The sequence below is a fragment of the Girardinichthys multiradiatus genome, chromosome X (assembly GCF_021462225.1).
Source record: "Girardinichthys multiradiatus isolate DD_20200921_A chromosome X, DD_fGirMul_XY1, whole genome shotgun sequence".
NCBI lineage: Eukaryota > Metazoa > Chordata > Actinopteri > Cyprinodontiformes > Goodeidae > Girardinichthys > Girardinichthys multiradiatus.
Window position 1 is genome coordinate 18,965,856 of NC_061817.1, and position 14,070 is coordinate 18,979,925.

The window sequence follows — 14,070 nt, forward strand, 5'->3', positions numbered from 1 at the left end:
CATGTGGGACACCAGCTTAGTACACCACGCCATGCCCTAGAACCTTTCACCTTTTAACCACATATACGCATTTAAAGGGAAATAAAAAGGGTGTCCATTAACATTAAGTTGCTCAGGGGGTTTGCTGCGTATGACAGCTTATTGAACAGTCCTCTCTCTCATATCTTGTTTTCTGTGTTCTTTGTTCCTTTGTGAATCTAACACAGACCGAATAGTTAAAAGCCTCTCTCTCATGTGTCATGTTCGCAGATGTGCAGATCTGTTGGAAAGTTCTGGTTTTGATCCCCACATCAAAAAAGAGAAAGTACCTTTATTTTTAAACTCCATGAAGTGAAACACACACACATGAACACACACATTTAGTATTAAGAGGTTCCCTGAACACTGGTCCCATGGGAAATTGGCTTGTGTTGTGTTCCTAGAGGATGTATTAATTAACCTAGGGGGAAGAGAACAGTGTATTGTCCAGTGAGGGTTGGACCGTTAATGAAGTCAGTGATACACAGCACAACACCTGTTGTCGGCCCAATACAGAGATGTATGTTCTCTCTGTACGGACCTGTCTGTCTCACTGTGTGACCGAAGGCCTGTCTGTAAGGTGTCCTGGATAAAACAGATGCACAGGAAAGAGGAGGAGTGCTTCGCATTTTCCATCTGTTGACATTCTGCTATTTGATTGGTTGTCCAGTGTTTTCTTTGCTACTCTTTCTCTCTAGTTTCCTTTTACTTTGCTTTTTCTTGTGTCTGCTAAATGACTTATTTATTCTGTCATAAAATTGATTGAATCTCTTTAAGTCTCCACTTCTGAATTAGAAAAAATACAAGGTTTTTCCCTTTCTACATCCTTTTCTCCCACATCCGACCATAAGCGATGAATTTTAAACAAATTCGCGATCAGCAAAGTGACACCTGACACCTGAGCCACAGCCAGAGCTCAGGAGAGCCATCAATAATTGATAGCGTACCAACAACAGGAACTTGCTGTTTTGTGACACAGCCTGCTGAGCACCCACAACGGTCTAGACAAGGCTGCTGAAACGCAGCGTCCAGATAAGAGCAGGTGAAAACAAACCAGTTAGGGGCAGAGGTAAGGGAGATACTGTGTTTTCTCTGTGCATTTCACCCTTTATGTTAAGGCTGCAGTCACATCTGCATGCACTCCTTCAACAGTGCTGTAAATCCATTGTCATTCAGTGTAAATTCAAAGCAAGAGTTCAAAAGTGTGTAAACGTGTGCCTGCTCCTTGAAAAAACTTGGTTTTATGAGCAATTGCTGGATGGTTTCTTGGCTCCCTCTTGTGGATCAATTAGAAAACACATGTACCCAATAAATGTAGCGTGGCTTCCAAACTGTTTCATACCCTTGAAACATCTGCACATTTTGCTACCTTTGCTACCTACAATCACAGATTTCAGTGCATTTATTGGATTATTATATGATGGACCAACACAAAGTATTTAGTAATTTAAATAAATCAAAGCAAACTAATACTAACTAATGGTTTCTTTTTTATGAAGATCTGTGTGGATCTGTATTTAGTCCCCCTGAGTTATTACTGTAGTTAATACTGTACGGCTTTTTTGAGAATGTTTCTAACAGCTTGGCACATCTACAGACTGAATTATTTGACCCATTCTTCTTTGGCTCAGGGTCAGTCGAATTGAAGAAGAAGTCTCCGTGGACATCAATAGTGAAGTCATGCCACAGATCCTCAGGTGGACTAAAGTCTGGACTTTGACTCAGTCATTACATGAACATACTTTAATCAAAACTATTCCACTGTAGATCTGGTCCCAAGTCTTTTGTGGCCTCTAACAGGTTTTCTGTACTGAAAATAGGGTAGTATGTTCATGGTGATGTGCTGTGCTAGTTTACTACTGATGTAGTTTTACATCAGTCCAAATTATTACATTTTGGCCTCCTCTGAACTGAGGACCATATTTCCTATATTTGCTGGGTCTCCAACGTAGCTTGTGGGTTAAACATATCAACAGCATTCTCCTTGACCTGTTTGCTGTGTCCCCTGGTCTCCGTGATGCTTTGTTCACTAATATTCTCCAGCAGACCTCTGAGGCATTCACAGGACAGCTGGATTTATACTGAGAGTAAAATAACAGAGGTAGAAACCTTTTTAGGTGACTTCTGAATGTAACTGGTTGTGTAGGATTTTGTTCAGGGCTATCAGAGTAATGGGGGCTGCACAACTGTATTTGCGATGCAGTGCACACTGTTATTTTCAGGTATTTATTTTTAAAACATTATGATATACTAGATATACTATCTGTTATTTTAATTTCACTTCACAACTATTCAGCACATTGTGTTGATCTATAATGTAAAATACAAATAAAGGTTTGTGATTGTTATGTAATAAAATGTGGTAAAAATCAAGGGGTATGAATACTCCTGCAAGTCAGTGTAAAAACTTTCTGAGTTAGACTCAACCAACAGTATTTAAAAATCTGCATCATTTTCACAGAAAAAAATCTCTTTATTTTCTGTTGTTGTTTAGGTGAACGGTGTGAACATTGAGGGCATGAGGCACACAGAGGTAGTGGCCTTCATAAAGAAAGGCGGAGACGAGACCTGGCTGCTGGTGGTGGATCCAGAAACGGACGAACACTTCAAGAGAACAGGAGTGGTCCCCACGATCAGCCATGTCAAAGGTGGGAAAGGCTGAATGTCAAAAGTATTTGAGATATTGATGGTTGCAATTATTTTGTAATTAAGATTCATGTTAAAGTGTCACTCATCATATTATAAAGGATTAAAAATAAATTAGGAACATTGTTTTGCAATTAGATGACTAAGAATGAATGAATAAGGTCTTTGCATCAAAATTGCACAGATTAGAGTAGTAAAAGAAAAAACAATTTTTATGTTTTGCCTCTCTTGTCATTTTTCTTTTACCAGATTATGATGGTCCTTCCATATCCAACGGCTCCCCCAGCCCTCAGATCAACGGCAGCTCCACCACACAGTCCATCAGGTCAACACACTCAGACCTCAGTAGCCAGGGCAACAGTACGCAGGTCGGTGGGGAAACTCACACACGCTGTTCTGCTTTAAAGTCTGAACCCTAAACCTTCACCTGCCTGTGTTTTCAATTTCCTATGACATCTAGCTGGCCGACGACGATGGCAGCCAGCTTATGGACCCTTTCGCTGAAATCGGTCTAAGACTCAGCGCCACGGCGGCGGAGGAGAAGATGAAGATCCATGCCAAGGAGAAGAAGAAGGCGCCACAGATGGACTGGATGAAGAAATACGAGCTGTTCAGTAATTTCTAAGACTAGTTTCTTGCCTTGTGAGACTTCAGAGACCAAAGGATAGCACTCTCTAGTTCCTTCCAAGATGGCCCAAACAAACAATGAGTTTTTGGACTTAAATCTGACTGAGACTTTTAAACAACTAATTTGTTAAAAATCAAACTTCTCTTAAGGAATGGTCGTATACTCAGATGACAATAATCCCAACAAGCGAGAGACAGATTTTCTCCCTACCCATCGCCTTTTCTCTAAATGAACTATTTGATTCACCCCCCTCCTCCGAGGGACACACAATAGCAGCTATTTTTATATTTAAAAACCATAAACAAGGAAAATAAGCAGCATCTCTTGGTGGAAAGCCTTTTAGAGAGGTTACTGGACACTGTGACACGAATGATGAACTTTGTGGGAGTTTTCATTTTTTCCAAATCAGCCTGAGGAAGCCTAAAGCAGGCAGAAGAATCACTGTGAAAGACTCTGCACCTCCATCCCATGCAGAAAATGTTCAACCAAGAAAAGAAGGCCTTTGTATTCTGTCTTACATGAACTTTTACATCTAGTATATCATCATTAATCACCAGCATCTTTAATGTAGATCATGAAACATTTAAAAGAACTGCTAATCACCAATAACTCCTTATCAGAAGAGCTCGAGGAGACGCATGCATGATAAAGGGAGTGACCACTACCTTTTAAAGTTTAGAAGGGAACACTGGGAAGGAGCTCTTAGTTTATAGACAGGATGTGATTTAATGCTTTCTGTTACAGCACAAAAGCAGAGGCATTTTTGAAGTTATTAAACTAACCCAATACTATTTAGATGTACTTAAGAATATTTCAGAAAACAAAAAGTGGAAGAAGTGAGAGAGTTTGGAAAAATGAAGGAAACTTCAAATTAGACTCGAAGTGGTTTTAATGCAGGATGTTTCATGTGTCGAAACATTTTGTTTGTGTTTTTTTAACAACTTGTGGAAGCAACATTTAATTGCTGGCCAAGTAGCGCTCTACTAATAATTCAGTATTAATTATTATTATTTTTCTTTTATATTAGACATGTGCAGCAGATAAGATTGTGAAGACAACACATTTTTCTTCATCACTAAATACCTGGAATCTACCAGGTGAAAAGCCTTAGAATAAATGTAACTTTTATTGCTGTATCACTGAAAAGTTGAATCATATTTAGAATAAATGAGTTTCTATTTTCTTATGTCATAACACAGAGGCTCATTTCTAGGCTGGATGAGGACCCATATTTATAATGCCCCCATTTATTGGGGAAAGGATGGTAAAAAAAAATCTTCAATCCTCAGCGTTAGAGAATGCAGCAAAGACCTTGGGGTCACCAAGTGTCGATAGCAATCATTAGATACCATCTACATACCAACAGGTGGTCTGAGAGGCAAACCAGGAGAAATCCTCCTCTATTCCACTATCAAGGATGTAAACATGTGAAGTTTGCTTAACTCTACAGCAATCTTGACTAAAACTGTGTGCTTTGTTCAGATGAGACTAACGCTGCATTTGAGTTGTTTCAGAACTGAGAGATCGCAGCTGCAGACACTTCAGATCCAAGTTGGGAGCACTCTTATTACAAGTAACATAACTGGGATTTGCTGTTTGTTTTTGTGCTAACTTCTGTTAGTAATACAAGCAGATAACAATATATTACCCCCTAGATTATACGTTAAGAAACAAATGGAACATACCTGCAAGTAGACATGTTGCAGCACTATGTGTTAATAGAGACAAAAACCATTAGAAGCAATAATAAATAGTCTGTATCGACATTATTTGCTGCATTGTTTTTGTGCACAGCCATGTTGGATATTAAACTTTGGGCTCCGACTTTCCCAGTCACAATTCCAACTTTCGGGGATGTTCTTGTTGCTTTTTAGAACAGCAAACTTGAAAACACCCGACCTCCAAGCACAAAGGGAATGCACCGTACTGAGCTTTTCAGTAGCAAGCACTCCAGGTGTAAAAATAAAGGTTAATATGTGGACTTCATATGTGAACTTCACTTTAAGGCTTTTTACACATATTTACTAGCATATGTGATGTAAAGTTTAATTGCGTTAAACTTTCCAGTTTTCTTTGAGTTTGTACCTGCTGATTTTCATGAAATGAAGGAATTATTTGCATATGAAAGCGTATGTCCCTGTCTTTTATCTAATTTTTGCTAAACCTAAAACAACGTGCACTATAGAACAAGTTGTTGGGCTATATAAAGTGCACACTTTCAGATTTGATGTGTTTATTAAACAGAAAAATATATATATTTCAATATTTGACCTGCCAATCATTGGATCAGAGCAAATTAGCCACCTTCAATCAGTAGCTGGTTGGTGCATCACTAATCTTGTGAATGAAATTAAAGTTTATCACATAGCTCTTCAGGCTACTTAATTTTTATTAAAGTGCCGAACAATTAATTTCAGTATACAAAAAGGTCTTGGGACAATGTTTGAAGTTTAACAAAAACTTACTCTCCTATATTAAAAGATCAGCTACAACATGACAGCATGCTGGACAGGTCGTCAGGTGGAGGAAGAACTGGAAAAGCTCACAGCGAGGTCGGAGATGTTTCAGGAAAGACACAGGGAGCCACTGAGATTACAGAGGATTACTATGCATATAGGAACAGCTGTCATACACATGCTTGTATGTGGAGAAGGTGAACATGTAATGCATTAGCTTAATTGGAGTTAGCTCTATACTCTGACAGAGTCTGCAAAGCATTCTGTGTTACAGATGTATATATGCGTCCTGTTATTTTTCAATAAAGTGTGACAAAGGCTTTTTTTAATTTACCAATATGTTGCATTCATTCACCTTTCACAAAGAGATTGCTGGATTTGGGATTTTCCATACTTAATTTCTTCTCTGTTGGTCTATTTTTTTTCTTTTTTGTTCCATTGCCCCTCGTTTGCTGCCGTTTCCTCTCAGCCCCCCTTTATGTCTCCCTCTCAGTGAGGAATATGTTGGCGTACAGTTTCAGGTTCGGCCTGTTCTCACAATTCTTCCACCAGCCAGCTGCTGTGAGGACACATGGGGGTTAAACCGGGGTCAGAAGTGAGTTTGCGGCTGTGTGAGAGGGCTTGCAGTAGTTTGTGTGTCTTTATTGTGTGCAATGAGAAGGTTGTAGTCTTTGTCTACTCTGAATCCGAATACTCTTGAGATACAAAATGTTTTGGGTTTTTTTTTTAATCATTTCACGGTAGTTTGTACCTAACGTTTAAAAACTCTTTGGATAAATTAAAAACTATCACATTTTCTAGATTTTGTTGCAGTTTAGTCCAGTATTTCTCAGTTATTGTCTCAGGTTTAATCCAAACACTTACTGTGTTGTTTTCTTTTTAATATATCATAAATATATTTATTTAGCTTATTCCACACCAAACTGTGTATTCTAAATTCTCTATTTGCAGGCCATCAGTTAACCATTGGGCTACTACAGAAAAAATAATGCATGGTATGTTAGCATGTTACACCTACAAAAAGTCTAGAGCAATTAACCTAAGACACAGGACATTGGATAATGAGAGAAAAGTATACCTCAAAGATAAATATTACAAATGATTATTAACCTTTAAAAAAAATCAAGTAATAGATTAAAAGAAAAGGCCTTTCAACAAAACTTTGTAAGGAATAAATTAGCACACTCCCACATTTATTGTCATATAAATATCTAATAAGGCATTAAAGATCATAACATCATTACTCAGCATTTTGCAAGATGTTTGCCCTGTTTAATCCTCAGACATGTAGGTTGGTCTGCTCCTGACTGTTGAAGTAAAAGTAAACACCATGGTGAAGTCAAAGATCTGCCTAAAGCCTTCAGAAAGACGACTGTAGCAGCTTATGAGTCTGGTAAGGAATTTTAAAAAGGTCCCAAAAGTATTTGAAATCAGCCACTCTACTAAGTCTTCAAAGACCCTAAAATGTCATCTAAGACCAGCAGTTGCTCTTGCTTCTGATGAAAGTGCATGCCTATGTAAATCAGAAAGAGACTCCATAAGTTTAAATTTCATTGGTGGTGGGCAAGGAGAAAATATTTGGTCTCCATAAAAACATGAGGGCCAAAGAAAAGTTTGCCAGAGATAATGAAGACAAAATCAAGGTCTCTGAAATAATATTTTACGTACAGAGGAGTGTAAAGTTGAATCATTTGGACACAAGAACAAAGGACAGGTTTGGCAGAAACCAAATGAGGCCTTCCTGGAAAGAACCTCATACCAACTGTAAAGCATAGGGGTGGAAGTTTCATGGCTTGATAATGGTTTGCAGTAGCAGAACACGGCCATTTTGTTATCATAGAGTCCACCATAAATTCAACTCAACATTTAAAGGATGTTAGAGAAAAATCTGAGACCATCTGTAAAACAATGTCAAGCATATGTCCTGCAACATATGTTGCAACAAAACATACCAGCAAATCCGCCAAAAACTGGCAGAAGAGTGAGAAACAGATAGTCCTGGGCCCAGATCTTGATCTCACTGAGATGCTGTGACCTGACTTGAAATAAAAACTCCTCAATCATGTCACAGCTTAAAGTGAGGAGTGGGGCAAACATTCCTCAGACTTTCAAAGGTTGGTAGATAGCTACAAGTACAGTCTTACCGAAGCCTTTCTGATGTTATTTCAACCTAAGGGGGTAATACTAGACATTAGGGGGTAAGGTCCTACCTTTTCTCAGATATAACACACATTTTTGTTGTAATCTTTTGCTTAATGGGTAAAACATGATTAATTTGTTGTTTCCATGCAGTTACATCACTTTATTTTCCAGCGACAAAGAAAATGAGATTAGAAATTAATATGTAAACATTTCTTTAGTAAGAACAGAATATTAAATGGGTTGTTCTATTTTTTAAATGATTAAGTGCCACTGGTATAATATAAAAATATTATACCCTTAATATGATTAATAATTTTGTTATAAGCATATTGAGGGCATGAGGCACACAGAGGTAGTGCAGTTTGTTTTGTTTTTTGTGTGACATAAAGAACAACAAATTGTCAAAGTAGATGTCTGGTGGTATTGATGTTTTTAACTGGATGTCAGAATGGTGGTACTAGGAAAGTAGAATTTACTGAGGTGGTGCTTGTTATAAAAGCATATAACTGGTCCCAACTGTAATTCAAAAGTAAAAAAAAAAAAATTATAGTTTGAAAAAAAAGTTTTGATTCAGGGATTGCCTTTGTTCAACGAGACGTACTTTGACCTTGGCCTTAAGCAACATTCCTTCAGGCTTTCTAAAGCTATGTCAGAGTTTTATTTTAGATATTGGCTGCTTTTTTCTTATTTTACTCCATAGCAGCGCATGTTGCTGTGTGAGTCTATGGGACGTGGCATGCTCAAAAAACTATGATGAAAAGTATCTAAAAGCCATATTCTTAGAAAAGAAGAAAGACATTCCAGCAAACACCTGACCAGCTCAACCTGAGGTGTTATTCAGGGTTTCATGCAATGCTAGTTTTCTGCCACATATTCAAGTAAACCAAAAACACCCATTTTGGTCTCATTTGATAGGGTTTTTCTCAAAAGTAATTTTCATAGATTATTATAAAGAATTGGGAACAAACTGTGTTTTTGCAACAGGCTGCTGGTAACAAAGCACAAATGATATAATGCAAACTCCATTATATGTAGACACAAAATGTTTTCCTCCCTTAAATTTAGACATTTTTTATGCTCCTTTGAAGTAATATATATATATATATATATTAAAAAGGAAGTGATTCAAGAGTTTTGCCCAGAAAATGGACAAGAAAATGCTACTAGATGGATATTTATTATTGTCTTATCTAAATTGTGCCTATAATCTTGGTCAGAGTCAACATATTTATTACCTTTAAGTGCCTAATTTCATATAATAACACACATCAATAAAAAAAAAAAAACTACTAATAAATTACTGTTAGTCCACTAGGAGGCACACCATCAGCGTTTCAAATCCAGGAAGTGGGACAAACCTTTCTAGCATGAGGCTGTGGTTACATATAGGGCCCTACCTGAGCTTGCTCAAAATGCAACTCCACACGTGGCTAAATTATCAACCTCCCTGGAGGTTATGGCAAGGCCGACCCATGACGCCAGCACATCAAAGGACAGCCCCAGTTCAAAGCAGTCTGCAATTTCAGAACAGTAAAAGCGAGAGAACAGAAGCAGAGAATAGAGCCACAGGTGGGCACTTTCTGTTTAGCCTGTCTGAGCCATCGCACGCATTTTTTACTTCCTATTGATGATAGATGATTGTTTGCCTTAAATCCCAGGTTTTCTGTCCTCTAGAGGCCTTCCAAACCCTAATTTAAGTTATCTGTACTTGTTAAGGGTTATAACTTGTCCTTTTGGGACTTATTGTTAATGTGTTTCTTGATTTCTCCTTTGATCCGGCACAGTATTCCACACACACCTCAGTGCCTTAATGCCGCTCAAGAGTGGCATCTATTTACCAGTGCCAGGACTGCCTGGGATGCCTGTGAGGAGAGAGAGAGAGGGAAACCAGAGGCTGATAGGGAGGGGAAAGGCAAAAAAATGGTGGCAGGGGGCGAAGGGTGCGTCTCCAAGGCAACTGTGTTTTTGTTAGCGCTTGTGAGTCAGAAGAGCGGTGAGTCACAGTCAGGAGGAAACACACACACACACACAGACGCATTCATACTCACTCCACACTCAGTCAAAGAGAAGCCAAATAAGGACAGCAACATGCACAGAGACAGGGCAAGTAGGTAGAAAAAAAAACCAGAGAATGGAATGGGATGGATAATTAAGAGGAAAATAAATAAATAGGGAAGCATAGGGAAACATTCATATAAAAGGTGTGGACAAGAGAGATAAAAGATCCAAAGTCAAGGGAAACTGGGGACCCAGAGGGCACGAGTGCAGGCACGCACCCTCTCTGAAGAGCCCCCATCACGTGGTTGGGGGTAGAGGAAATGCACAGAGCCACACCCAGTTGTTGCACACCTTGGATTTACTTACTAAGCCGCCAATTTAGTGTCTGACGCCTATGTATTTAGAGAGGCCGCAGCAAATGTTGCGTTATTTGGCTTCCCAAAAGTAATGGAAAGTTTTAACATCATTTTTACCCTTTAGACTACACAAGCGGCCTAGCAATGCTTTCATTTTGACCAAATGACCAGATTACTATAGTGGTGTTCATCGCTTCTGAGGTCTGTGACTGGTTTGTATTCCCGAATCTGCTTGTCTGTTGTCCCAGTGTAGAAAAAAGGCCTTTAGGTGGCAGAGATGACTGGATTTGTTTTCACAAATGAGTCTGCAGGTTTAGTTTTGCGTTGGCTGTGTGTTCATTATCCAATCACACCCAGAATGTGAGTTTTGCCGTACGTTGACCCTGACCGAAAGGCAGAAAATTGCCCACCACACACAAATCCTTTTAATCTCTGTCTGCATGGGATTTTTTAAGTATCGTAAAAGTTGACATACTGCTAGTTGTCAACACTCCATGTTGCTAACTGCAAACTTTCTTTCTTCTCTCAGTAATCTTCTTTTAATTCCTTGCAGGCCCAAAGCGTTGATATTGTGACAGTAAATAACACCTCTATGTAATTTACAATAGCACGGTATGTTCTTAGAATCAAGTAGTCAAATAAGCTCTTGCAAAATCTGGAACTTTCCCCCTTGTTTGCGCTCCTTTTCTATACCTCTCTGACAGCAGAAGTTCAGCTCAGAGTAGCCAATCAGAGAGCCAAGCTGATGATCCTTCTTGTCAAGTTTATCTAAACACAGATAACACGCTAGAAATATCACCTGTTCCCTAACGGCTGTGGGCTGTTGCATTCCTTTCCATTTTTTCTTTTCTATTCTTGAGTGGACGTTGATAAAAGGTTGATAAATGGTTGATACAGCACCTTGCAAAAGTATTCAAACTCCCTCAACTGTTTCACATTTTGCCATATTACAGCCATACATTTTTATGTATTTTACTGGGAATTTTTTTGATAGACCAACACAAAGTAGTCCGTTTACAAGATGGAAGGAAAGAAATAAAAGGTGTTTTTTTTTATTTGCCAACTTGAAAGTGAGACATACATTTGTATTTAAACCCCTTACTCTAACACCCTTAGATAAAATCCAGTGCAACAATTTCCCTCAGAACTAACCTAAAAATGGCTAATATTATTTACATGTGTCCTTTCCTAATAGGTAAGGAAAACAGTATGGTGGGTGTGCTTACCTCACTGCGCTCTACAGTAGGGGATAATGGGATTTTCCTGTTGCTGCTTAAACAACTTTATTCAATTAGGTCAACAAACGAACAAAACAAATAATGGCTATAGAAAATGGAGACATACATGTGTATTAAGCCCCATTTACTATGATGCCCCTAGAAAACACTGTGCGGCCAATTGCCTCAGAATCATCCTAATTAGTGAGTAGACTCTACCTGTGTGTTTTTTGATCTTTGTATAAATTCAGCTGATCTGTGAATGCTTCAGAGGTTCATTTTTACCCTTAGTGGACAAGTAGCATCACGAAACAGAAAAACACACTAAAAAGGTCAGGAATAAAGTTTTGGAGAAGCTTTGGAGAATGTGGTCAGTTCATGAATTATATTCCAAGCTTTGAACATCTCACAGACCACAGTTCAATCAATTTTCCAAAAATAGAAGAGTAGGAGACAACTGCAAACGGACCAAGACATGGCCATCCATATCAAATGTTAACCCAAATAAGGAGAGAATTAAGCAGAAAAACCACAATAAGACCCATGGCATTTCTGGAGGAGCTGCAGAGATCCACAATTCAAGTGGGAGAATCTTTCCAGAGGATAGTTATTAATGGCCAGCATCTTGATGCATCTCATCAGTTAACCTGTGTCATAATTGTCATACTGAAGTGTTCAGAGACAGGACAGGGCTTCGGCCTTGGTTAGCTTTACCAGAAGTGTTGACACCTCTAAATAAAACAGGTTCAAACAGATGCATCCAGTGTCGCTTCCAACATCAGGAAATAAAAGGGAATTTTTTTTCACTTATGTCTGATGCCTCCGATGTGCTTTAGCCTTTAGTTGTGTACTCTACAGTTATTAGTTTTATGGAAGAATAGCAAGAAGAAAGCCATAGTTGAAAAAAAGCCAGGAAAAGTTCCACTTGCCACAAGCCTCGTAGATGAAGCAAAAAATGAGGAAGTAGGTGCTCTGGTTAGATGAAACCAAAACTGAACTGGAAAGGTAAGATCAGTCTGAACACACCGTCTCCTCAGTAAAACATGGTAGTGGCAGTGTCATGCAGTGAGGATGCTTTTCTTCAGCAGGTACAAAGAAAATGAATAGAGATAATTGGGAGATATATGCCTCTAGCTGTGTAAAACCTGTAAAAACACACCCAAAGGTTGTAATTGCAGCTAAATGTGTTTCTACTGTACAAAGTACTGACTCAGAGGTTTTAAATACAAATGCACAAAATTTGGAGATTTTCATTTTCAACTTTTCAGAAAACCATGTATCTAATTCCTTGCATTTGAAACACTGGAGTTTTTGGTAGCATTGCAGCAGATGTGAAAAAGAAATTTAATTTTCTTCAAATCACTTTGTTGTTCTCATATATGGTGCACTTCTCCACAACCAAGCACTTGAGGAAAAAGCATAGCATGGATTTGTGTTCAGGCTTTATAGGGAAGACAAAGAGGTCAGAGGTCACTGAAGTGTGGAGACCAACTGGGGAAAAGAATTCTTCCATGGGTAATATTTAGGCCAAGGAGCTAACGAGGGAAGGTGGAATGTGGTGAGGAGCTGTAAAAATGGTTCAGGAATTGAGAAGAGTGTGTGTTGCCTGTTAGTGGGCGAGTGATTAATGGTACGAAGGAAGTCACTGTGCAGTGTGTCACTGAAGATGATGTCAGCTGTCGAATACAGGAACAGAAATGCTATGTGGTCAAAGATAGGCTTCCTCTGTAGCTGGGAAAAATTTGCAGTGAAACATATACAACAGGGTGCATTTTCTTACTTTTTCTTAGACTTAAATAGAACATTAATTCAGCTGCACTTTGTTTAGATTCCAAAGAATTGTTCTGTTACTGTTTGTTCTTCCTCCTATTTATTTCCTTCTTTTTGTTTCTATTCACATTCTTAAATGAAGTTGATTTGAGGAGCTCCTAGATGACCTATTAAGTTAATGTGATAATAATCTCTATAAAGCAACAAAACTACTACTAAGGGCTTTGAGAACGCACTAGTGTTACTGAGTACAGAATACAGTATTTACCAATGTTTATAAGGGCTTTAGAGCAACATGCTGCAATCCAATCTTGTTTAATGGAATGATTGTTATGACCCTTAGATGTTTTTGGTTTAATCTTATCCATCCCCTGTTGTTCATTATGTTCCTTATCCCTGCCATATTCTATTCATTTCTCTGTGTTCTTCAGATAGTTCCATACCTTATTAGTTATTCCTTGAGTATCCATTTCTTAGTTCATTCTTGTGTTCTTTCGTACATTTAGAATCATCTCTGTTCAGCTCCATTAAGGTTAAGTAGTCTCCCTTCTTCAGTTCTCTGCTTTCACTTTGCCTCAGCTGCTCCACATATCCCCTGATTCCCATACAACTGCATCCAATGACATTCCCCACATGTCCCTCAGTATATATAGCACTTTACTCACATTGTTCTTCATTCCTCATTCCAATGTTTGTCATCCTCTCCATTGACCTGCCTCTGTTTCTTCCCATGTTCCATGGCCTGCTCTCCTTGTGCTGTTTTTGTAATTTTTTTTGTTTCATTAATAAATCCTCACAGTGTTCATCCAACGTTCCCATCTGCAATTGTGACCGACAGA

At 38.6% G+C, this 14,070-nt stretch overlaps 1 protein-coding gene across 2 annotated transcripts in view; it reads left to right on the plus strand.

The window, feature by feature from the left end:
* Positions 1-6,081, plus strand: part of LOC124862187 (Na(+)/H(+) exchange regulatory cofactor NHE-RF2-like) — a 42,308-nt gene extending 36,227 nt beyond the window's left edge. For both annotated transcript variants that reach the window (XM_047356005.1, XM_047356004.1), the window contains 3 exons: positions 2,513-2,666; positions 2,914-3,032; positions 3,125-6,081. In XM_047356005.1, coding sequence (XP_047211961.1) covers positions 2,513-2,666; positions 2,914-3,032; positions 3,125-3,289 — 438 coding nt within the window. In that variant the 3' untranslated portion in view covers positions 3,290-6,081. The remainder of the gene's footprint in view (positions 1-2,512; positions 2,667-2,913; positions 3,033-3,124) is intronic.
* Positions 6,082-14,070: the final 7,989 nt, after the last annotated feature.